The sequence below is a fragment of the Piliocolobus tephrosceles genome, chromosome 11 (assembly GCF_002776525.5).
Source record: "Piliocolobus tephrosceles isolate RC106 chromosome 11, ASM277652v3, whole genome shotgun sequence".
NCBI classification, from domain to species: domain Eukaryota; kingdom Metazoa; phylum Chordata; class Mammalia; order Primates; family Cercopithecidae; genus Piliocolobus; species Piliocolobus tephrosceles.
Genome location: NC_045444.1, coordinates 126524632 through 126548867, shown reverse-complemented (window position 1 = coordinate 126548867; position 24236 = coordinate 126524632). Strand labels below are relative to the sequence as shown.

The 24236-nt window shown below is 64.1% G+C and overlaps 1 protein-coding gene and 1 long non-coding RNA gene across 2 annotated transcripts in view; one reads left to right on the top strand and one right to left on the bottom strand.

Annotated features, from left to right (window-relative positions):
* Positions 1 to 22796, bottom strand: part of GPC1 (glypican 1) — a 31957-nt gene extending 9161 nt beyond the window's left edge. Inside the window, exon 1 of the mRNA XM_023228755.2 lies at positions 22123 to 22796. Coding sequence (XP_023084523.1) covers positions 22123 to 22288 — 166 coding nt within the window. The 5' untranslated portion in view covers positions 22289 to 22796. The remainder of the gene's footprint in view (positions 1 to 22122) is intronic.
* LOC113219697 lies at positions 2136 to 9133 on the top strand. Its single transcript, XR_004229221.1, has 3 exons — positions 2136 to 2239; positions 7598 to 7908; positions 8593 to 9133. It is a non-coding gene; the product is annotated as an uncharacterized LOC113219697 (long non-coding RNA).
* Positions 22797 to 24236: the final 1440 nt, after the last annotated feature.

Sequence of the window (24236 nt, the reverse complement as noted above, 5' to 3'; positions counted from 1 at the left end):
GATACAAAAGCAGGGCTTCCTCTACAAGGGAAAGGGCCCCTTGGGCAAGTCCTGTCCCAGCAGCCACAAGCAAAGAACTGGCCTCCGGTTCCTGTGTGCAAGTCGGGAGGCCCGACAGTCTACCAGGCACGTCTACCTGACCACCAGGCCCGACAGTCACCCCTTACCTGGGCCCATGGCTGAGGATGGGGAGGGAGGAAGGAGTCCAATTCCCCTCTCTTCCCACACCAGCCCTGGGAGGCACCAAACTCCCACTGCAAGGACAGCAGATCCCACCAACAGTGGGCTGGCCAGAGGCAGTGGCCCTGCAGGACCCCATACACAAGTCTGGTGTGGGGACAGGTATGCCCTGGTGCCAGTGGCAGGTCCCATGAAGGGGTCATCGGACCATGCCCCAAGCCCTGCAGGGCGCACCCCGTGCCTCCTGGTGTCCTCGTGGAGTCCTCTCCTCTGCAGCCGGCCCTGAGCTGCTCTGCTCCAGTGTCCTGGGCAGTGACAGTGGCAGTGCCATCAGAGGCAGCCTCACCTCCTTGTGGGGAGTGGGGACAGGCTGTGAGTCAGCCCTCAGCCCTGCTGCGCACACCTCGGTGCCCACCTGGAATATGTGTGTGGTGTCAGGAAAAGCTGCATATTTAAAAGCGTGTGCATCACACCGTGATGACGGCTGCCGGAATCCCCATTTTATTAACCAGGAAACCGGGGTTTACAGAGATGAAGTCTCTTGTCCCAGCTATACAATGAGGGAGCAAGTGGCTCTGGCTGCCCGAGCTCAGGACTCCACTGTTCCTTCTGGGCCTCGTTCCCTGCCTCTAAGGCCCTCCTGGTGCGGGCCTATGTCAGGTACAGGGGAGAGGTGGAGGCAGGAGCCTGGCTTGGTCAAGGAGGGGTTGTCAGCAGGAATTCCAGAAACTTTCCTCAGGTCTGCTGCCTCAGGGCTCAGGGCTGAGGCCTTTGAGCCTGTCTCAACCCGTCCTGGGACCCTGGGCCAGGGTGGCTGGAATGTGGCAGGTCCTGCATTTTTTACCTCCCGCCTGGGGGTCAGGCCAGGGAGGAGAGGCGGGAGAAGGAGCCGCGACCGAGGGCAGAGTCAGCCTGGGCAGAGGCACCTGGCCCAAGGCTGTCCTGGGGGAGCTGGCAGCACAGTGGGAAGGGGTGCAGCCCTGCCTGGAGGTGGGAGCAGGGACCTGCAGCCCCAGTGCAGGCAGGGCCTGGAGCAGCCCAGCCAGTGCCCTACCCACTTACTGCAAGAGGAGTCACCCCTCAGGCCTGGGGTCCGGGGAACCCTTCCCCAGTAGAGGCCATCTGGGTTGGGGACCCAGGGTTAGGTAACTACCCGGAGGTTGAGTGTCTGGGTCAGATTGAGTCTGCCAACCTTCCGCACCCTCTAAGCACACACACCCAGGCAGGAGGCTGAGACAAGAGGAGGGAACAGAGAACCCGAATCTGGGCTTGGGTGGCTGCCGCTTGGCCCCTGTAGCCTCTGTGCCTGCTGACGTGACGGTAAGGAGACGCGCCGTCAGAGGGGCCCGGAGAGCCAGAGAGGGCCAAGGCACAAGGATGGGCCCTCCCCAAACACAGCCCCGGCTTTCTGAGGTTGGGCTCTTATCCTGGAGCGCTCCCTCCTCGCCCTCTTTTCCTGCCTGAGTTCTAGAATGTACTGACGCAGGGGGCTCGGGCTTGAGCTGGGGCTGGAGGGGGAGGGAGCCCTCAGCAGGGGCTGCAGGTCCAGGGAGCCCCCAGGGCCTGAACTGACGTTCCCATGCGGCAGACAGAGCGGGAATGGCAAGTGCCCCTGTGCTCCCCGCCCCTCCTTACCCCCATGTCTGCTGGAGGGGCAGTTGGGGGTCTAAGAGAGTCTCGGGCCAGGAGGGCCTTGCGGGAGCCAGCTGGGGAGAGGGCAGAGCCTGGCTCTGAGAGTCCTGCGGCCTAGTAGAGAAGGGGTACCCCTTCCCCACTCCTCACATGGGTGGGAAGGCGCCCTCAGGCAGGAAGACTGGGACACAGGTACATGCGCCAGGGACCATCCTTCACTCTGTAGCCTTTATTCACTGATGGGATTCCGCCCCAGTGGGGACAGGATTTAGAGCAGGAACCGCCCTTCTGGGTCCTTTCCTGGGGCCTGCGCCAGGCTGAGCAGACTCAGGAGGCATCTCTCTGAGGGTGTGGGCTGTGATGGGGCTCTGTGCACCCATCCAGGCTGCCTGGACCAGGAGAGCACAGGTCAGCCGGACACATGATGGTGCTGGGCTGGGCAGTAGGAGGGAAACATGGCTGGGGGAGGGGGTGGCAGGTGCCAGCATAGCTTCCCGGTGACACCCTGGGCTCAGCTGTGACGGGGCACCCAGGCCAGGCTGGCTGGGCCACAGGCAACGAGTGGGCTGGTCCAAGACTCGGGACTAGGGCTCAAGCACTCCTAGGGAGTAGGGGTGACCACGGTGGCATCCCTCGCTGGCTCCTGTGCCCTCCCTCATGAGGTCCCTGGTAGACCCACTCTCCAGCCCCCACCACGCAGACAGGAGAGGCTTATGAGACACGGAGAGGTGAGGCCCAAAACACCCATAAGACATGGGAGGCTCCCCCTACCTGCAGGTTCTGAGGGGTTCCTTGGCACTGCCACCCACCACCCACACCCCCCTCACAGCTGTGCACCAGCCCCCTGCCTCAGCCTCCCCTGCTGGCCCCCTAGCCCTGCCCGGCCACCTCGCCCAGCCAGCCCGGTGACCTGCGCTGTTCCGGCTGCCCCAGCACAGCCCCCGTCCCTCCCTCCCTCCTCGGACAAACACGGGAGTGAAGACACGGAGCCAGAGCTTGGGCGCCGGCCTGGGAGCCCCGGGCAGGCTGGACCGAGGCGGCCCCCTGAGGCCCGCTGCAGGTTGGACGCACGGCAGTCAAAGGCAAGAGGCCTCCTGCTGGCTTCCTTCTGCTGAGCTCCAGCCCAGTGCAGGCCGGGGCCCGCAGGTCTCGGTCCTAGACATGAGATGGCAGAGGCGGGCTCTGCAAAGTCCCCCTGCAGGCCAGCAAAGCAAGGAAGAATGCCAGGGGCTGAGGTCTTTCTGGATGGCGAGCGATGTGCCCAAGTTCAGTTGTCATCTTAAATCTCCCCATCCCCAGGTGCCTCTCCACCACTTTTCTCCCTCCAACCCAGAGGGAGGCATTTTCCAACCTAGGGGGTGAGTTCCGGCAGCCCCTCCCCTCCCCCCGGACCCAGAAAGGCATCTGGGCCCTTCCGGCCCAGCCCTCCCTCCGGCCCTGGGGCTGCTCGGGTCAAGTCGCCAGGCCTGCTCCCCGCTGGGCCAGGGCCTGGGCCCTCTCTTCCCTGATCCCTGAGCTGAAGTTGCTATAGCTGACCCATCCTTACACAGCACTCCCCTCCCTCAGTCACCAGGACACCTCCCTCCCCAGGTGCTCTGAGGATGTTTCTGGGGGGAGAAGATTATTTGTTTCATGGCAGATTCATCCCCCACCTCAAACCCAGAGCCTCCAATTCCCAGGCTCCTGCTCCTCAGGTTAAAGCACAGAGATCTTGCTCCCTGGTCCTTAGGCAGCTGCTGTCTGGTTCCATCTTCCCCCTCCAGATCCTGACGGCTCCAGACCACCCCACTCTGCTGCTCCTAAGCCCCCACCAGCCTTAGCTTTAGAAACCTTTTAGGTCACGCATTCCTGTCCCCTGCTGACATGTCCCCACCTAGCAGTCTCCCCTTGGTCATCAGCACCATCACCCCAAAGCTTTAGGCGAGACTCCCGTCTGGACAGTGGCCACCACCCCCGACGATGGACCCAGACCTCATTTGTCCAGACCCAGCCCGGCAGCTGCCCGTGACCAGTGGCTCTGGAGCCCTCCCAAGGAGAATGCAGAGAGATGATGGCGCCATGCCACGCCCATCCCTCCAGAAGCTTCCACGGCACATACAGAAGGTGCAGGCTGTAAAGCCGGCTTTATCCGCCTTTACAGCCTTGTTCTAGACACTCAGCGTCAACAGACTCGAATGCCTAAGGTACTGGAATTTGGTGTGGATAGTCAGCCTGCATTGCCTGCCACGGTGCTGGAGCAGGGCTGTGTGCAGAGCTCCAGGCACCGCAGCCTCCCAACACACAAGGCGAGAGCCTAGGCCTCCTGGCTCCTGACCTCTGCTCAGCTCTGCACCCTGCAGCGGGGCCTTCCTGGCTGGCCGATGGCTGGGAAGGCTTTCCCCAAGCCTGAACCCTCTTCTCGAAGCCTGTCCCAGCTCCTGCCCCATCTGCTCTCGGACCCCATCCAGCTCCGGTGGCTGTGGCATCCTCCTGGCACGTCCAGCAGCCTCCTGTGGTGAGGGTGCACTGGACAAACGTCCCAGGAGGTTTCCTGGGGACCACCCACCGCCCAGGCTGCAGGGAATCTTTCCCTTACTTTTGCCCCATCCCCTAAGAAGCCTGCGCCCCTGACCAGTCGCTGTTCACCTGGGCTCCTGACATCTGAGCGGGAAGCAGCCTTGGCCCCACCTGCGAGGTGGACCAGCCCCGGCATCTCAGCTCCCTGTCAACAGCATCCACGGCCCCCAGCCTCACCCCATCGTGCTTCCCACCCCTCCCCACACCCCTGCCGCCTGCCCGAAGCCCCTGCCACCATTTCACCCAAATGACAGCGTTGCCGAGGAGCCCCTCCGCAGCCGCAGAACCTCCGCCACGCACTGCGACCCGAAACCGAGGGGCGTCGCAGGGACACCTCTGCCCCGGGTGGGAGGGTCCGCGCCCCAGGCCGGCTAAGGCTTCTGCCACCCGTGGCTGCTTGCGAGGGCGACAGGCGTGAGACCGGCCCCAGCGGCGGAACAAAGGCTCGGCGGCACCGGCGGCCGGGTCGCCGTCCTGGGGGTTCCGGGCGCCCCGATGCCAGTCGCCAGTCGCCGCGGCCAGGGACGAGGACGGCAAACCGCGGAGCCGGAGCGGGCGGCAGGGGTCTGGACACGCGGCAGCGCTCGCGGCGCGGCGAGGAGGGGGCGCTGGTGCAGCGGGCGCGGCGGGGAGGGGAGGGGCGGGCGGGGAGCTGGGGGCTGCGGCAGGCGGGCGAGGGGAGGAGGGCGCCGCGATTGGCGGGGAAGGGGCTTGTCGCAGTGGCTGCGGCAGGCACGGGGGCGGGGTGGCGGGGGAGGGGGCTCGAAGGGCTGCGACAGCCCGGGGGAGGGGGATGGGCCTGGCGGAAGAGGAAGGGGGGCCCCGGGGCTGCGGCAGGCGATGCGGAGCGCGGCAGGGGTGGGGGCGGGGACGCCGGGATGCGGCCCGGGGGTAGGGGTGGGTGAAGCTGGGGCGATGGGCGGGGTGGGATCGGGGACGGGCCACAGACTCCCGACGGGAGGGGCGGAGAGGGGAGGGGGCGGCGGCGGCCAAGCGGGGCAGGACGGAGCCGAGGATGGGACGCAGGCGATGGGGACGAGGAGCAGGTGGAGATGGGGGTGGCGCGCCTGGGGACGTGGGTGCGGTGGCGCCGCGGGAGAGGGGGCGCGGCGGGCGGGGTCCTCGGGCCTGGCTTCCAGCGCGGCGGACGCGGGACCCCCTTCGCGGCGGCGGCGGCGGCTCCAGCGGCTCCGGGCGGCGCGCGCGGCTCTGGGCGCAGGTGCCCCGTCGGGGAAGGCGGCGGAGCGGGGCCGGGCGGAAGGGCTGCAGGAGGAGAAGAGCCAGCGGGGCACACGGGCGGGCTGCCGTCCGCCAGGCGCGCGGGAGACTCCGGCCGCAGCCGCCCCGGGCAGCGCCGCAGCCGCACTGGCGCGCACGGCCGAGGGCGGCGGCTCCCGGCGCGGGGACGAGCGTCCTCCCGCAGCCCCCGCCCCGCCGCGCACAGCGCCGCCCCCGTCTCCCTGGAAACCGCAGGCGGCCGCCCCGGCCCCTCCGGCCAGGTCCCCGCCGCCGCAGCCGCCTCCTGCCCGCCGCCCCGCGCCCGCCTCCCTGGCCGCGGCCGAGGCCAGGCCCCTCCCTCCAGCCTGCGGGTGCTGCTCCTCCTCTTCGCGGGCAGCCGGGGCCTCCTGGTTTCCCCACTGCAGCTAAGCGGGCCAAGGCCTTGGTGCAGGGGCGCCTGGGTCTCAGCAGGGCTGGTGCTCGAGGGTGCCAGGGCCCCTCCCCGCACGGTAATGGGGGCGGGGTGTCGGGTTTCTCTCTGTGATGAAGGTGGCAGCTGACCACTGCTGTCCTCACACAAAGCCTCCATGGTCATTCCACATCCTCTACCTGCCTCCCCCCAGCCCCCAGTCCAAAGGCACCTGGGCCTTGACTCCAGACCCCCCTGCCCCTATATCCTGATCTCCTTTCCTTCTGACATACCAAATCCAACAGGCCACATCCTTCTACCAAGTCCCCCATCCAGGTGCCCCCAGCCTGGGAGGTCTACGCTGTGCGCTCTCACCCCTCCAGGCTGTGCGCTCTCGCCCCTCCTTGGACACCGAAGGGACAGCGCTCCCACCAACACCCTCCCCTCCCTGCAGCCCAGGTCCTGCGTGGCTCCCACTGGCCCAGCCCAGCTCCCCACCTCCACCAGACCTGCTCCCGAGTCAGACAAAACCACCCACTCACACCAGTTCCCCTCTGGCAGCACTCGGGCCTCTTGGCCCGTCTGCAATGGGCACACTGAGAGTTGCTGGGCAAACCACCAAGGCAGGCCACAACACTGGAGACCCCCAAAGATGGGGGTTTCACCAGGCAACTCACAAAACTGCTCTCTAAGTGCCCAGATCCTACTTGGGGAACCCCTGGGCAGGCCACTCTGCCAGCAGACACCAGGTCTGGGCAGTGCCTGCCCTGGCATGGCAGGGGCCCCTCAGATGGGGGCCTAGTCACAGCTCTGGCCAAGAGGTCACGGGCCCTCTGCAGACCTCCCCCCATGCCAGCCTGCTCCGCTGTCTGAGGCTCATGCTGTGGCCTCAGACACTGGAGATGAAAGGGGATTCAGAGCTTGTGTCACAAACCTCCTGCCACACCCAGGACCCGCTGTCTTGGCTGTAAGGCAGAAGGCCCTCTCTTGGAACCAGGGCTAGGTGCTCCCCAGAGGCTGTGCCCCACGCCTGGCTCAGCCTTTCTCCTCCTTGGCTGGGTGGAGCTGAAGAGGGCACCCACATCTCTATGCCCACCCCTGCCAGCAGGGTGGAAATTCAGGCGGGCTGTGCGAGGGCGGGGTTGTCCTCCTGGGGCTCTGCCCAGCTCTCCTGTCTAGTTTCCCATATACCCACTGCAGGGGCCACAGGCACCCAAGGAAGCCTCGAAGATGGACTGGCCCTCCCTGTCTGCTGCATCCACATTCCAATCCACAAACATGCCACGCAGGCCCGTCCATCTGCATCGTGAATGCCAACCAGGCAGACACACATACAGCTGAGGCTGGGCTGGATCCCAGAGCAAACCCTCAGGTGCCTCTGGAGGGAGCCCACCACGAGGGACGGCTTGTGAACATTGGGGAGGGAACAGAAGAAGGGGAGAGCAAGGGAGCTCGGCCGCTCACCCTGACCCAACCACTTCCCGGGAAGCCATCTCTGGGTCATGGTGGCCCCAGGCATGGCTCTCCCTTCACCCACCCCCACCACCCAGTCACTCCACCCAGCTGTGACCTGCCGCTGTCCTCCATCTCACATGCCCCCAGGAAGCCTCCCCAGCCTCTGGCCTCCCATCCTAACAAGCCATGCTCCTTCCAGAGGGAACCTCTGCTAGGGGAGCCTCCATTTCCTTGCTCCTGCCCCCCTACCTGGCACCCAGGCTGGTCCTGGTTCCCTGGTACTGAATAAAGGCGGACGTCTAAAGGATTTGTCCCGGAGAATCTGTCCAGTGTTGGCATCGGAGGGAACAAGACCCACGGCCAGCATGGCCCATAAGCCACGCCCCCAAGCCAGCACCTCCCCCCCAGAGAAGCACAGGGCTCCAGGGGATGTGCCCCTGAGTGGAAGGTCACACCCAGTGAGGGCTCCCTTGTTCCCAGAGGCCTAGCTGTCTCCCTGCGGGGATGCAGAGCTCACTATGGGCCTCGCAGGGGTTTAAGCCGCATCATTTCATCTTCACAGCAGCTGTAGGTCCCGCTGACAGAGCCGACACATAGGGAGCTAAAGTGACCTGCGCAAGGTCACAGGCCAGGAGTAGCAGCACGGGGCCCAGCACGAGGAACAGCCCTGGCCTCCCCCACCTCCCCAGCCCTGCAGCCTGCCCTGATTCCGATCCCAGGGGAATTCCTGGGCTGCAGGCAAAGCTGGAGCAGGAGCTGACAAGCCCTGCTGAGCCCAGAGAGGTCTGGGCGGTCCCAGGAGGGCGTCTCCCTAGGGCTTTGATGAGTTGGCGGCCGCCCAGGCACCTCTGCCTGCCTCCCCGGCATGGCAGGTGTGTGGGCTGGAGCTTCTGCCCGGCCCTGCCCTACAGCCACGATTAGGAGGACGAGTGCAGATAAAGCACAGAGGCCAGTTACATCTGAATTGCAAATCAACAATGAATTGTTATTTTAGTACAGTATAAAAGTATTTGGTCCCAAAGAACTGGAAGCAGGAAACGAACAGGTCCCCGTACACCCATGCTCATCGCATTATTCACCAGAGCCAGAAGGTAGAAAGGATGTCTCTCCACAGTCGAATAGATTGTTTCCACAAACTGTAGGCGCATACAATGGAATAGGATTAATCCCTGAAAAGGAAGAAATTCTCACACACACTCTGGTGTGGAGGAGCCTTGATGACGGCGCTGAGTGAAAGAAGCGACACGAAAGGCCAGATCCGGCATGATTCCACTTACGTGAGGTCCCTAGAGGAGCGGATTCATAGAGGCAGAAAGGATGGCAGGCACCGGGGTGGTGGAGAGGGGAAATGGGGAGTTGCTGTTTAATGGGGACAGAGTTTCGGTTTTACAAGATGAAAAGGGTCCTGGAGCTGGATGGGGGTGACGGCTGCACAACAGCGTGAATGGACTGAATGCCACCAAACTGAACTCCTAAAAATTGTTAAATTGGCAAATTTTGTCATGCATATTTTGCCACACAAAGCAAACAGCTGTTCCCCCCCCCCACCAAATATCTGGGGCGTACTTACACTAAATACATAGGGCATATTTACTCTAAACATTATTTCCTTATTTGAAATGAAAATATTTGGGACACGCTGCGCTACAAAACGATTCAGGGTCTGCCTGAAACTCCCATGTACCGGGGTCCTGTCTTTGCATCTGCTAAATCCAGCAGCCCTTTGCAGCGTCGCGGGTGCGGGGTGGCGGGCGCCTGCCTGAATCACACGGGTCTCCCCACCCGCAGCAGCCCACATCACCTTTGGGCATCCATGCGTGCGCACCCACGTATCCCTGGCTCCCCCACTCAGGTCTCAGACCCCGTCCAGGCTGGCAGCAGGAGGTTTAAGGCCGTTTTCAACTCTGAACTGCCCCCAGCCTCCTTGGAGAGCAATGGGTCTCTCCCGAAATCAGCACTATCTCAATTAACAGGCAGACAGGACCACCCCCAGCTTACAGATGGGAAGACTGAGGCCCACAGAGGTTAGGTGGCTGCCTGCCAGGTCTAGACCTCTGTCAAATGCGATCTGTTTCCACTGCCCTGAGCGCCCCCCTGTCCTCACTGAAGGGGAGCAAATGAGAAGCCCAGGCTCGGCACCTGGGCAAGCCAAGCCCCAGCATGGAGATTAGGCCACTCTTGCAAAACCAGGATCAGGCCTGGCCACCCTCGCTGGCCTGACTGTCCCGTCACTGGCCAGGCGCTGCTGAAACCTAGCTGGGCCTCAGGCAGCTGGGCCAGCGTCTGCAAGGCCACGTCTGGGGAGGGATACCTGCCGGCCATGCTGCTGGTCAACGGCCCACCACCAAGAATGCCCAGGGCTCCCAGCCCAGGGAGACTCTGAGCAGGTGGCCGTGTCATGTGCCTGCCTGACTGCCTCCCCAAAGGTGAGCCCTGACCTCCTGTGGGCCCTGCGGGTCCTGCAGCAAGTGGGAATGTGGGCCCTCCGCCTCCGTGACTCCCACCGATTTCCCGGAGCCACCTGCCGGAGGAGAGCCGGAGGTTCAGAGTTCCACCCCCAGGCACCTGGAGTCTTAACTCCGCCCTGTCTGTAGCCAGACTGCCTGGCAGGAGGAGGGATGCCGGGATCCCATGAGATGGCTCTGGGCAGAGGTGGGGATACTGCCTGGCAGGCAGAGGGATGCTGGGATTCCATGAGATGGCTCTGGGCAGAGGTTGGGGACGCTGCCTGGGGCAGGCACATGAGATCCAGGAGGCAGACAGCCTGGGGGAAGGAAGCAGCCCCATCCTGTAGGGGAAGGGAGAGGCCCCTGTGAAGGCAGCTGTCCAGACCCAGGGCCAGCGTCTCCTGCCCTTCCTGCCTCTCCACAGGGCCTGCGGTGCCTCCTGGAGTCTCCACCCTCGACTCTCTTCCCGAAAACCAGCTGCCACCCTCAAGGCGGGCCTGAGAGCACCTCCGGCCGTCCCACTGTCACTGCGCCCTGGGGACACTGTGCATTCCACCCGGAATGGCCTGGCAGCAACTCGTCTTGCCATTTCCGACTTCTCACATCCAGCGCCAGCCAATAGGAGTGCCCAGGGCAATACTGTGCGTGCGGTGAGTGCCCAGGGCAATACTCAGGAAGCAGCTGCGCCAGTGACGATGATGGGGTCTCCTGTCCAGGTGGATCTGGCCCCTGGTTCCCCAGCCTGGCCTTCCTCCCTCCCCACGGAGTGCCCTCATCCACAGCCCGCCTTCTGGAAGATGGCACTTAGAGAAAGAGTAGGCCTCCCTGACATGACACGTCATGTCTGGACAGAGGGCGGGTCAGCCTTCTGCCAGGGCACACAGTGACTGTGGGGCAGGGCCAGGGGCACGGGCAGTGTGGAGCTGGCCCTTAGCCCCCCGTAACCCCCCAGCAGGTTGGTTTTGGCTTTCCCTCAGGACCCGCCCCTTTGCCAAGACGACGGCCACCAGGAACGGCCACGATCTTCAAGAAAGCCAGCCCTCGGCCAAGGGAGTCACCTTCCCCAGAGGCCCGGCAGGCCGCCTCCCTGGGAACCCCGAGGTCCACGTGGACAGGGGAGCAGGCAGTGTGTGCACACCCACGCGCCCTCCCCCTCCACCTGCCGGCTCCGCACCAGCCTCAGAGTGGCCCTGCCACACCCTCCTCATGGCGTTGAGCCTTCCTGACCTTCTGAAATGACAGCCGATGTCGCCCCAGCCACACAGAGGGCCCAGAGAGACAGTACAGGGACTTTGCTGTGTCCCAGTGCCCAGAACAACCTCTGTGTCGGGGCATAACTCAAGAGATCTCTGCTTGAGGGAGGAATGAACATGGGGGTCATCTACGACACCTCACTTTCGACTCAGACCTAAGGTCATGCCCCTCCTGGCTGTGGAGTCCAGCCTTAATGCCCTCAGACCCTGCCCACCAAGCCCCCAGCCCCACCTCCGCCTGGCCCACTCACTGCCTCTGCTACTCAGAAATGGGGTAAAGCCTACCCCTTCTGGGCATCCCTGGGTGCCAGATGGCAGGGGTTCAGCCAGGCCAGGCTGGGCTCCCAACATGGCTGTGGGTGGACACCCCTGCTTGGGCTCGGGGCGCCAGTCCACCCCGGACTCTGAACCCAGCTGTGTGGCTCCACTGCTCCCCTCAGGCAGGTCTCTCCACACTGCCCAGGGGCTGCTCACCCTGGCCCCCTCTCCCTCCTCTGCAGGCCAAATGACGTGGGCCAGGAGAACCCAGTCCTTCCGGTCTGTTCCCCAAGTCTCCTCTTTGGTCCTCTCAATGAGCAGTGCTCCAGGCCCCGGATGCTCTAGGCTCCTTGGGTTGGGGAGGAGCCCCAGGTGCCCAGCCCCAGTTGAGGGTCCTATAAGGCAGCATGGGAGGCTGAGGACAGGACAAGAGATGGCCATGGCAAGAGAGGGGCCAAAATGCATTTGGGAGCCCTGGGCCAGTCCCCAGCCAGGGAGGGGTCTTTAGGGTTCGGCCCTCAGGGTTCACATAACTCAAATGGGTGAGTGGTTGCAAACTTCACGTGCAGATGCCTAGATTCCTGCATGTCACACCCCTTTACCTGTAACTCACACAAGCTACACACTCATGGTGGCCGAGCACAGGCACAGCTTGTGGACCCTCTCACATATGCCCTGTCTCTGTGTTAACTGCATCCAGACAGCAAGTGCTCTGTCTGCAGCTGCGTTTCAGCACCAAGAACAGCACCCAGCACCCAGTAGGAGCTCAAGGAGCCTCCACCAATGATGCAGAAGACCTGGGATGTGTCTCCCTCACTCAAATGGCAGGCAGAGGGCCCTGTTCCTTACTCCGCCCAAGCTGCCTGAGGACCCCTCACCACGTTCCCCCGTTCCAGACCCTTGGCCACGGCAGACCCTCCTGGGCACAGACATACTGGGCCCCAAGCCTTTCCTTCTCTGCTACGGGGGCAACTTGCTGCTCAGGTCAGCCTGACTTTCTCTGTGCTGTGGGCCCCCTCGCCCACTGGTGAAGCCTGCAGACGCTTTCTCAGGATGAGGCTTGTTTCTGAAGCGTACAACTACACAGAGGACTATGGAGGAAGAGTTCACCACACACAGTCACCAGAATATGATACGACAAATTGTGAGGTGGCCACGCACATGCTTCCCCAGGAGGCGGTTTTAAAGGAGCCATGACGGGTCTAATACTAACTAGGATTCAAAGTCACGCGAGGGGACGCGGTTTCCAAGCTGCCTGCTACAGATGTGAAGGGGCATGAACAGCGGTGATGTCTACTGTGACAAAGCCCCAGGTCTTGGAACACCATCGTTCCGAGTAAGGAGAAATGCTAAATTCTGGTTAGAGGTTAGCAATGATGGAGATGTAATCTCTTTCTCAGCCAAGTTCATGAACCCCCTGAATTACATCCTAGAACCTCATCCGTGCACCCACAGGAGGGTGGGTGCATCTAGAACCACCTTCCTGCATGCTGGTGTTTGGCCACCAGTCTGCCCATCCTCCCATCCTAGCACCTGGCGCTGAGTGGTGCCGCCTCCTCTGAGCTCCCTCTTCCCCTGGCATGGTCCTGCCTACAGCTTCGGTTCAAGTATTTCTCTTGGGGGTGCTACTGGCGTTTGTGGAAGGGCACCTCCATCTCACAGGATTACTGGGCTCCCTGGCCCCACCCACTAAAGACCAGAGCACCCCTACTCCTAAATCACTGGGATGTCACAAGTGCCCAGAGCAACTGCTCCTGGTTGGAAGCCACCATATCCCAGGAGACCTTCCCAGGTATGTGTCTGACCTGCAGCCACCCTTCACCCCAAATTGCCCCCAGGCTGAGGCTATGCACACAGAACAGGGTGGCACCTGTTCTAACACCTAATATCCCAGGTGTGAGGCCACAGAAGGGAGACTGAAGATGCCGAGGAGCGTCCTGTGTGCAGCTCCCCCAGGAGGGGGAGGGGGGAGGGGGCATTGCGTTCAGGGACAATGGGGCTGGATTACACAATTGTCCTTTTAAAATACCTCCTTGGTCCAGTGTGTCCCAAGCTCCATGACAACTGGAGATGCATGGAAACGCCTGAGCCAACCCTGGTGGCAGGTGGCATCAGCTTTGTCCCCAGGGCCTGGCAGATGGTCACAGGTGGGTGGGATACGCTTCCTGCAGTCTCCGAGCCAAGGATGGGCCTCCTGGCCCCGGTTCTTGAGGAGACACTTGGATGTCACAAATGGGTTATCACAGGGACAGGATCAGAACAGCCACAGGGAGCCCCAGTCACCAAGGATGTGCCAGATGCAGGGGTTGCCTGTGGGGTCCACAAGTGGCCCTGGCACTGAGGCTGTACCAGATGCAGGGACAGGCTGAGACCATCACCCATGGGCCACAGCTCTGTGATGCACTGGACAGCTGTCCTCGGTGTTTGGGGAAATCGTCTGAAGGTGTGCACAGGCCACAGACTTCCCTACAGGTCCCACTGCTGATGGTGCACCCAGTAAACACCCTTGCCAGGGAGGCTCAGGGTCCGGTCGTTGCTGTGGGGCCTGTCCAAGGCCTGGCTGTTCCCAGGAGGGAGACACGCTGTTCTGGGCCTCAGAGCATCGGGGTCACTGCAGCCAGATCCATCACCCCAGGATGGACCAGCAGGCGAGGGCAGGGCTCAGGACCAGCGGACAGTGCTGCAGGGTCCTGGGCGGCTGGATTTAGGAGTCCCTGGAAGCCCCAGCCAAGTTTCTCAGTAGAACCTGAACTTCTATGGGGCAGGAGCAGAAGCCTAGCCTTGTGCTTCCTGGCCCGCCCAGCTCACCCTTGTCCCTCAGGAGCCAGGACAGCAGGCGGGCATGTGGTGCCCACTGCGGGGCCGGCTCTGACCTCAGGAGACCTGCCGGGCGTAGTGACTGGGCTGGGCTGAGGCTGGCCAGGCCCTCCTGCGGCGTGTGTCCTCACATGGCCCCAGCATGGGGCTGCAAAGAAGCCGAGCCGTGTTCACAGTCTCCCCTCCCATAGGCTCCCAGTGCCCCTCAGACCTCTGGGTGCCTGCACCTGCGGGGTGGTCTGTGGCCTTGGCCCAGCTCCCCATGCTCTGACCCAGCCTCACCCCTGCTAGCCAGGCCCAGAACAGGAGTGAGTCACTCAGCAAGCAAGTGTGGGGCCTGGCCCGGGGCGGTGAGGCCTCTCAGCTCTGAGCCCTGGGGACCCCTCTTTGGGACTCAGCTTTCCAAACCGCAAACTAAGTGGTGCTCAGCCCACCCAGTAGACAGCCCCTGGTGCTGCCAACTCTGGGAACTCCTGGAGCACCTCAAAGGTGGGTGCGGACCAGGGGAGGGAGAGCCTGGGCAAGGAGGGACCCCAGGGTCCTCCTCACTGCCCTGCTCCAGCCCCAGTCCCCTCCTCTCCTTGTCCACCAGCTGCGTCCCATCAAAGACCCCTGAGAGCCCACTGGGTGGCCTCGTTCACAGCTGCCACTGGGCCTCACCTCCCACGGCCCCATGCTGGGCTCAGGGTTTCTGCTGCCGAGTCCCCTGGCCTCAGGGATGATCTACGGTGGCTCTGTGGCTGGCCCTCCTCCCCACCAGAGCCCTGGGAGGTCTCCTCCTGAAGGAGCAGGTTGGGTGGAGCCCCTGGGGGCTGCCCTGTCACCCTGCCAAGCCTCCAGGACCCAAGGGGCACTTACCACAAGAGAGCAGTGGGCCTCCTCGGCCAGCCACCACCTCAGGAGACAGCAGTGGTGCAGCCTCCTGGTACCCGGGCCTCCCTCACCTCTGCATCTCCAAACCCTCGCTGGCGCCCTCACCCTGCAGCCCCACTGCCTCCCCGCCCAAAGTCCACCTGAAGGGCTCTGCCCCTGACAAGTGGGACCCTGGGGCCTGTCCAAGGCACACTCACACCACTGAGCCATGACTCCCCAACCCAACCTGGAGAAGGTTTTCAGGCCTGCCTGGCCACTGCCCCCACCCAGGTCCTGTGACAGCACAGGCGGCGGCATCCTCAGCCACTGCTGTGCCACTAGACCTGGAACATCACCTGAGTGGCCTGGCCCTGCCACCTGGACCTGAGGGAGAAGCGGAGGCCCCTGGCAGGAGGGGCTGGCCAAGGAGCCAGGAGCCACACAGGGTCTGAAGCTGAGGCCTCCCGGGCTTGTGGGGACCAGGCTGTGCCCTGAGAGCGCCTCGGGTGGGCGGGGGTGAGCGGCAGGCTGGGGCGCGGTGACTCCCTCACCCTGTCACCAGGGTCTCAGGCACATCTGTGCTGAGCTTTAAGCCCATTACGAGACACAGCCCCATGCTCCGGAGGCCACAATCACGAAGCACCCAGAGCCTCGGGGTCTTTGCCACCTGACGGGAAGACATAGGTGTGCTGGGCTGGGCTAGCTCCCCACTGCAGGCTAAACTGTGCCCCCAAAACCCACACGGCCCAGGCCTAACCCCGATTCCTCAGGATGTGACTTTGGGTGTGGAGTCTGCACGACACCTCTGGTTAAGAAGAGATGGTACCGGTGGGCCCTGACCCAATTCGAGCCATGTTCTTGTGAAGAGGGGAATTCAGAGACAGAAGCGCACATGAGGGGAGTGGCCTGTGAAGAACAAGGTGGGATTTACCAGCCAAGGAACACCCAGAAGCTGGCAGCGGCTGAACAGACTCTTCCTCACGCCTCAGAAGGGGCCAGCCTGGCGGACAGACACCTTGACCTCAGGCTTCCAGCCTCTAGAACCACAGATGACACACGTCTGCGGCTGCAGCTGCTCAGCCCGTGGCACTGTTCTGGCGGCCCTGGAAACACTTGTGCTCCTAACCCCAGCACCCATCCCTGCCTGGCACCGGGAGGGACTCGGGGCCTTCGCCACCCTGTGTGGAGCTCAGGCCTGCCCAGGCGGTGGCCCCAGCAACAGGCAGTAAACATGTTGGGGGATGCCCAGGAAGTCGAGCTGTGGGGAAAGGCGGGAGGAGGAGCTGCGGGGAGGCACGGGGAGGACGCCGTGGAGGGAGGGGATAGGTGTGCCAGGAAGGTGGGTCAGCAGGAGCTGGCGGGAGACGGAGCTGAGGCCACAGGCAGAGGAGGGGATGGTGTGAGGCTGGCCTGGCCCTCTCAGGGGCTCCTAAACCCACCCCAGATTCCAGACTGCTACTGAGCCTGGGGCAGTGGGGTGTGCCCCTCACACCTGCACTTCCCTGCCACCCACACAGGGCCAAGAGCAGCCAAGGAGGCTGCAGCTCTGGGCCCTGCTGGGCCCTGCTCCCCAGCATTGCCCTCACCCCACACCTGACTGCTACGTGCTCCCGCCTGGTGTGGGGCCTGGAAGTGGAGGGAGAACCACCTGTTTCCCTGGCCCATGCCTCAACACCCTGCACTGCACCCCCCACCCCATCAGGAGACTTCAAGCGGCTCAGGGCACCTGCCCAGGCCTGTTCCCAGACAAAGAAAAGCCGCCACAGGCACGACAGCGAGAAGCCCAGGCTCCAGGTAGGCGGCTCCTGTCTGGAGCCCCCACGTAAGGTGGGCAAGATCCCGGGCCCCACAGGGCTGTGCTGGTGACTGGCAAGATCCAGGTTGGCTCAGGGCTCTGGGCACGTCGACACTGGCCAGGGCCAGGGTTGGACAGAGGCCCCGCATATAGCAGTGCCCACACCCAGCCTCCACCAGGGATCCAGTCTTGATCTGAAATAACCGAGTCAGGCCCTGGGAGAACAGTCTGGCTTAAGAAAAGGTGTCCAGCCTCTCACCGGCCCAGGCATAGCACATGTGGGGCCCCAGGCCAGACCTGACCCGTGTGGCTTCGAGTGAGCCCCTCCTGTGGCTCGTCTCCCGTCTAGTGCCAGCCCACGGCTGACACCTGGGCCACGCACGTGGATGCCATAGAACAGACATGGGCGTGTTCAGATACCCACTAAGCTCTCCTCTGGGATCTGATGCCCAGTCCTGCGGTTCGGCCACCAGGTAGGTATGCCCCCAGTCCTGCTGCAGGGAGGCGTCCTCGGCGCCTGGGAAGGCGTGTTAGCCGTGGGCTCGCACTGTTCCTAGTGATCACTGGTGTGAAGGTACAAGCCCCAACAGGCCGGCCTGCCTTATCTCCCTGGCTTGGCACCTGTGGGCACCTGAATAGGATGCCTGTCCACTAATCCTGGGGCACTTGGCCCAGTGTGCGTGGCCGGTCTGCCTCGTTGGGGACATGCAGGGCTTTGTAGCACCCACTAGGAACAGCCCTCCTAGCGGGCCGGAGTGGCAGCCCTCCCCCGACAGGCAGTGGAGCCAGGCCGGAGGGTGAGGCCCAGTTGTGTGGAAGGCCGACTCTCCGGGCAGCATGGCCAGGAGGAGCTGGGCAAGACTGGAGGCAGGGAGGCCTGGAGGAGTCCCGGTTAAACGTTCCAAATGCGCCTAAGAGATGGAGCCCAGGCGCAGGAGAGCTGGCTGGGGAACGCACGAGCCTTCCAGAAAGTGCAGAGCCTGGGACAGGCAGCCTGGTCTGGCTTTACTGGACAGTGGTCAATGCTGTAGCCAGATCTGGCCCTAAGAGGAGGGCTTCGCCAGGCCTCGGTTTACTCATTTGCAAAACGGGTCTACAAAGACCCGAAGCGTCTGATGTGTTAACCAGACAGTACTGGGAAACGCTTCACAAGCCGGGTTCACGAGTGCTCTTGGGGTACCGGATGCCGTTAACTGAGATGGGTGTGTGTGGGCCTTTGCAGAGGGTGTCCGGGGAGAGGGGAGGACACGGCCCGAGGCTGCCCACGAGGTGCAGAGCATTCCAGCGCCTTCTCCCTCCTGGCCACCTTCACGGGAGGTCGTGATTATTCCCTTTCTCTCCTGTGAAGAGGCCCAGGGAGGCTGTGGATGGGATGGGGGTGGGGGCATCTGTGCCTGAGGAGCGCGGTGGCCTGCCTGGCCTGGGAGGCTTGGCAGTCCAGCAGGGACCCAGGTCACTGCATCACGCAGGTGGTCCTGTCGGATCAGGGCTCCACTGAGATCGGCTCAGTCCTTAGGCTGGGGATGATGAAATCCCAGCTCCTCTCATGAAAGGATGAGCAGTGGTACAGCAAAGGCTGAGGACCACCTGGGAACCATGCTGAGCCACCTGTACAGGACAGGCACAGGGCGCCATCTGGTCTGGTGAGGGGCTGTGTGCCAGGCAGCCTCCGAGAGGCCCGCTGAGCAGGACTGAGAGGCAGATGGTGGTGGGCTCTCCTGGGCCCAGCCAGGAACACCCTTTTAGGCATGTGGGAAGGAGAGGCCCAGGCCCTCTGAGGACGGTCCCCCAGAGTCTGTGTGCCAACCACCCAGGCGGTCAAAAGTGGCACAGAGAAGATTCCTTCGGAGGGGCCCAACGAGTGGGTGCTTGGTACAGGCTGCAGGGCACGCTGGTACCCACTCTGGCTGGTAGGCGGGTTGCCACCCCAGGGCACAGGGGCGGCCGGGCAGTTCCTGTGATACAGACAGTCCCATACCCCGCTCTAACTTCTGCCCCCAAAACTGGAACTTAGGGCCCCTCCTCCTCTGCCTCAGGCTGGGAGACCCTGAGAACAGGGGTGTCTACTCTGAGGAGACCCTCCTCTACCTTCCATGTGTCACTCCCCACCCAGCACAGCCAGATGTAAAGCCAGGAAGGCCTGGGGATGTCCTCTGAGAAGCCACCCTGGGCCGGGAGTCAGTCAGGTTCTGTGGCTACAACAGGGAAACAGACAGAGGTGGTCCTAGCAACCAGGGAGCTCAGGTGCCAAGGTGGGGTACTGGGACCCCAGCAAAGAAGCAGACAGACACACAACACATCACATCAGATGTCAGGGGACCAGGAAGGTGCTCTGGGAACACCTATGCCCAGATACAACCTTGCAGGCAAAAGCAGGAGGCCTGCTGGCACGTGGGCAGTGATTCAGCATGAAGGCTCCTGGCAGTGCAGGGGTGCCCGGGGTGCCACTCGGCTCCGCCCTTGCCTTCTGTGCCGTGCCCTGGCATAAAGGGAGGGTGGCTGGGTGCCCCGCCACAGTGCCATGGTCCAGCTGGTGGCACCCAGGCCTGCTTCCTTGCCCATAAGATGGGACGACCACTGCTGTCACTGCAGCCTGGCCTGGCTGTCCAGAAGACAAAAGCAGACTCAAAAGGGAGCCCAACATGTCCTGACGCTGCCCTCTTTCATGGACAAAGTCTCCTGTCACCCACTGCCATTTCTGGTCCCTGGGGCAGAGGCTGGGAAGGCCAGCCACACACCCAGGCCAGCTCTCCTTCCCATGAGGAGGTATCAGATCTCTACCCCACCTGCTCTGGGCCAGCGAGGTGTCCAACCCCAGGGGGCTCCCATCCCCTCTGAGGAGGTCCCCCGGAGAAGTCTGGATGCAGGACAGAGGATGGTGCCCACCAGGCCACAGAGGGTCCTGGGCTCCTGGGAGGATCTGCCGCCCAGGGGCCACCAGAGGGCGCCCGTCCCGCGGAACTCAGGCCCAGCCAACAAAGCAGGAGGGGACACTGGATTTGGCTACCCCAGGACTGCTGCGGCCTGAGGGGTCACCCTGTTCCCTTCAGCCCACGTGGCTCCCACACTGTCTTCTGTACCCTGGGCCCCGAAGTTTACTCCCCACTTCTGCAGCCATAGGGGGTCCAGGGAGAGAGGTTCCCATCGGAGGAGCACCAGCTAGAGAGGCAGTAACCCTGCCCAGTTGCAGTCCCGGCCTTGCAGGCCTGGAGGAGGGTGGCACCCCGGGCCCTGGAGGCAGGCACTGGCCCATGGCTGGCATCGTGGTTAGACAGCTGCAGGGCGTTCATACTCCCCACGTGGGGTGGACAGTATCCCCTGCCCCATCAGACACAGAGAAACCAACACAATCTGCCTGTCCTGGGTCTCTAACCCACTGCATTCCCCAACCCAAGGGCAGCAATGCTCTCTGGCCCAGCCCCACGTAAACTTCTCCATCTTGTCCTGCTCTCTCTTCTCACCCCTGGGAGATGGCCAAACTCTGCCACTCTGTCTCTCTAACTGGGAACAGTGGCCTGTGAATGCCAACAAGGTTAGGGTTGGCTCCTAAGGGCGCAAATGCCCAGGGGACATGAAGGTACTAAAAAGGGCTTCCAAAGGAGCAGCGTTCAAGACTCTGGGCTGGGAGGGCCAGCCATTCAGCCGCTCTGCTACCCTGGTGCCTGGGGAGGGATTCACCAGGAAGGTCAGGGTTGCCTCTTTGTGTGTGAGTAGAGGGGCAGAGAATGAACCCAACCGTGCCCAGGGCCTTGTGCTGCCTGGCATCCAGGTGTGCCCCCTACCTGGGATAGACAGAGCCCAGTGGGGTGCGAGAGGCAGCCTGGAAATGACAGGGCTGCCTCTGCAGAGGCACAGGAAGGTCTATCCCGGGGACTTTGGAGGGGTCCTTGCAAGACCCTCAGGCTGGTGGGGAGGGCATCGGGAGATCCGCCAAGAGACTGTCTGTGGGTTCTGTTCCTCCTGGGGGGAGCAGTCAGGGGGTCCTTACAAGAACCTCAGGCTGGGGGCATTGGGAGATCCAGCAAGGGCAAGGGGCTGCCTGTGGGTTCTGTCCCTCCTGGAGGGGCAGGGATCCAGAGCCCAGCTGCCTCCTCCCACCGCTTCCCACCCCAGCCCCCGCAGCGAGGCATGGTCACAGACCCCCCTCACCCAGACGCACGGATCCTTCTTGGTCAGAATCCCCAGGACCGTGGACATTCCTGCGCTGAGTCCCCATCTGAGTGGCCCTCCACCTGCACTCCTACTCCCCTGGTTTCAGAGGAGCCCCCCAGAGCAGAAACCTGGTCTGTTCTGTTCTTGCCCACTGAGTCCCTGGCACGGGGTACAGACCGAGGGTGGTCCCCACACGTGGGAAGGTGAAGATTGGGTTCCAAAAGGTCCTTAGAATACGGAGCCCACCGCTCCACCCACCGTACACTTCTGTCCCCAGAGCTCCTCCGGGACCACAGGGAGGGAAGAAGCAGAGCCGAAGGCGGCTGCAGGGCTTAGGGGGCGCCAAGAAGGCCGCTGTTCTTACAAAGAAATGACACGGCCCCTGGGCGGGATCCAACGCGCCGACCACCTGCAGCTGGACTCACGGAGCGAGGCCGCCCAAGTGCCAGGCGGGGGCCGGCGCGCACAAGTTCTTCGACAGGAATCTCTGCGAGGCGGCGGCGTTCCACCCGCGGAGAAGCGCCCAGCTCCCTCCCCACCCCTCCGCACTATCCCCCGAAGGGGTCCGCTTATAAAATCCTCCTAGGCTGCCTTTGCTGGAGACCCTACGAGAATCCCCGGGCAGGACCGAAGACGCCTCCCAGAGAGGTCTGTACAGAGATGAGGGGGTCTGCGGCCACCGTCAGCCCGGCCACGCCGAGCCCCGCAGCGCCCCGACAGTCAGCCCCGGGACTGGGACTCCCGGCCTGCAGGCGCGCTGGGCCGAGCGGCGGGCAGAAGACGCCCAGCTCCAGCCGTGGCCCGGGAGGAGCGCCCCGAGCCCGCAGCCCAGCGAGATCAGCTCCGGCGTAGGGGGGGTCGGGGAGGGGTGGAGGCCGACCGAGCGGACCGGAGGAGACCCCGGCGAGGGAGTACGGCGCGGGGCTTGGAGGCGAGGGTTGCAGAGGAGCCGCAGCGCAGGGGGCCACTCGGGGCCCGGGCGGCTGGGCGCAGGCGGCAGGATCCCGCGCCGGGGACGAGTAGCCGCGTCGGGAAGACCAGGGTCTGGAGCCCAAAGCCCGGCCCGGCCGGGGTCTCCGGCGCCGCGCCCTCACTCACCCGAGATCTCCGCCTGGGGCACGTCGCTCAGGCTGAAGCCCTTGGCTCCGTAGATCTGGCGGACCTCGCCGCAGCTCCGGCTCTTACTGGCCGGGTCCCCGCGGGCGCAGGCGACCAGCGCTGCGGCCGCGCACAGCAGCCACCAGCCTCGGGCCCGGAGCTCCATGGCGGGGCCGGCGGCGCCCCCGGCCACCCGCCCGCGCCTCTCTCGGATCCTGGCCGGGTCCTGCGCAGCTCCCGCCCGCGAAGGGCAGAGCCAAGGTCCCGGCGCGCGCGGCTCGCGGTCCAGAGGCGGCGGCGGCCGAGGAGGCGGAGACAACAAAAGCCGGCGGCGGCGGCGGCGCGGGGCGCGCGGGGTGCGAGGTCCGAACGCTCGCTCGGGCAGCCCAGAGCGCAGCGGGCGAGCGCAGTCCCGGCTCGGCGCCTCCCCCGCCGCCGGCCCGGCCCCTCGGCGGCCGCGGGAGAGGAGAGGGGCGGGGCAGGGCGGGAGCGCAGGGGTGGGGGAGGGACTGGGAGCACCGGGCGGGGCGGGGCGCGGCGCGGGGGCGCCGGCCCGGGCGCACTGGGCGCTCCTCTGGCTTTCGGGGACTCAGAGGGCCCCCCCGGCCGCGCGACTCTATCGATCCCCGGCGGGAGGCGGCGGAGCCGGGGAGCGCGGGGCCGCGGCCGGGGTCCCTGAGGGCGGCCCCCCACGCCCAGCGCCCTGGGCGGTGGCACCACCTGTGGGGGCGGAGACGGGGGCGGAGGGTGCGCGAGGCAGGGCTTCCCCCGCCGGACGTGACATCACGCCTCCCGCGCCCCAATCAGGGGCTTCCCCGCCCCCAGCCGAAATCGGCATCCCGCTCCCCGCTCCCCGCTGCCTCCCGCGCGCTCCGGCTTCCTGCACCCTGGCAGCGCGCCCCGCAAACGCTCTGCCGGCGCCTCCGTGCCCTCCGCCCGCCGGCCGCGCCTCGGGCCGCCGCCCCTCACCCCGCCTGCACCCCTCGGCGTCCCCCTCCCCGCCCCCTTCCAGCCATCTCTCGCTGGGCTCCGGCTCACACCTGGGGCTTTTGTGGTGTGGGTGCTGCACGCAGGAAACCGGCCAAGAAACTCGACCTCACCTCTCCCAGTCCCAGGGAGCGGCAACAGATGGCTTAATTGTTGGACCTTGGAGGGTGACCCTCCACGTTCTTTGGATGCTGGAGAAACCAAAGTGATGGGGCAGGGCCGGTCTACTGGTTTGGGCTGCTGGGTGGGGCCCGGTGACCTCTGGAGAAGGGATAGGGTGGGAACCCGGCGACAAGTTAGGTCACTGAGGGAGGAGAGTGGAGTGACCCAGAGCAGCTGCCTCTTTGAAGAAGGCGGGAGGGCTGCCTGCACCTTGTATGGTAGGAGGGCGGGTGGCTTTAGCTGCACATGGGGAGCTGGCCTGGATGGGGTCTGTGGGGAGGGGGCGAGGACTGCGGTGTTGGTGTGTGGAGGACATTGCTCCTCTCCTTGGCTCCCAGGCCCCCCACCCCGGCGCCCTGTTCTCCCCATGGTAGGGCCTGGCAGTGAAGCCAGATGCCTGACCTGCAGAATTGGGGGCAGACTTAGAGGTCGGCAGCCTTGGCAGAGTACCTCAAGATGACCCTCATGTACAGCAAGGGTGTCCTGATTTCAGGGCCTGTGGCATCACCTGGAAGCTGCAGCAGGGCCCGTGGTGGGGGTGGTGCCAACATTCCCTGCCCCCGTGCTGGGGGCTCTCAGCCACTGTGTAGGGCTGGAGCAGGAAGGTGGGTCCCCTCCCCCTGGGTGCTTGGGGTTGCCTGCCCTGCCCCCAGAGAAGGTTGCTCTTTCACCCAGAGACACTGAGTCATTGCTGGAGAGGGAGGCTTTGGGGACCCAAGCCAAGTGTACATTTCCCTGCCTTCCCCCACATACCCTCTGCTGCGTCACATTTGGTGACTCACAGACCCCTGTGCAGTGCATGCTCCGGGCTTGCTCCTTCTTGTCGGCCTGGAGTGGCTGCCTGCACACCTTACCCAGCATGGTCAGGAGCCCGGGCCCATGATCCCGCTCACTCTCTGTGTGGTCTCACACACTGCGGGATCAGGCAGGGCTGCCTGAGCCTAGGAACCTGGACTTGGGGTTAA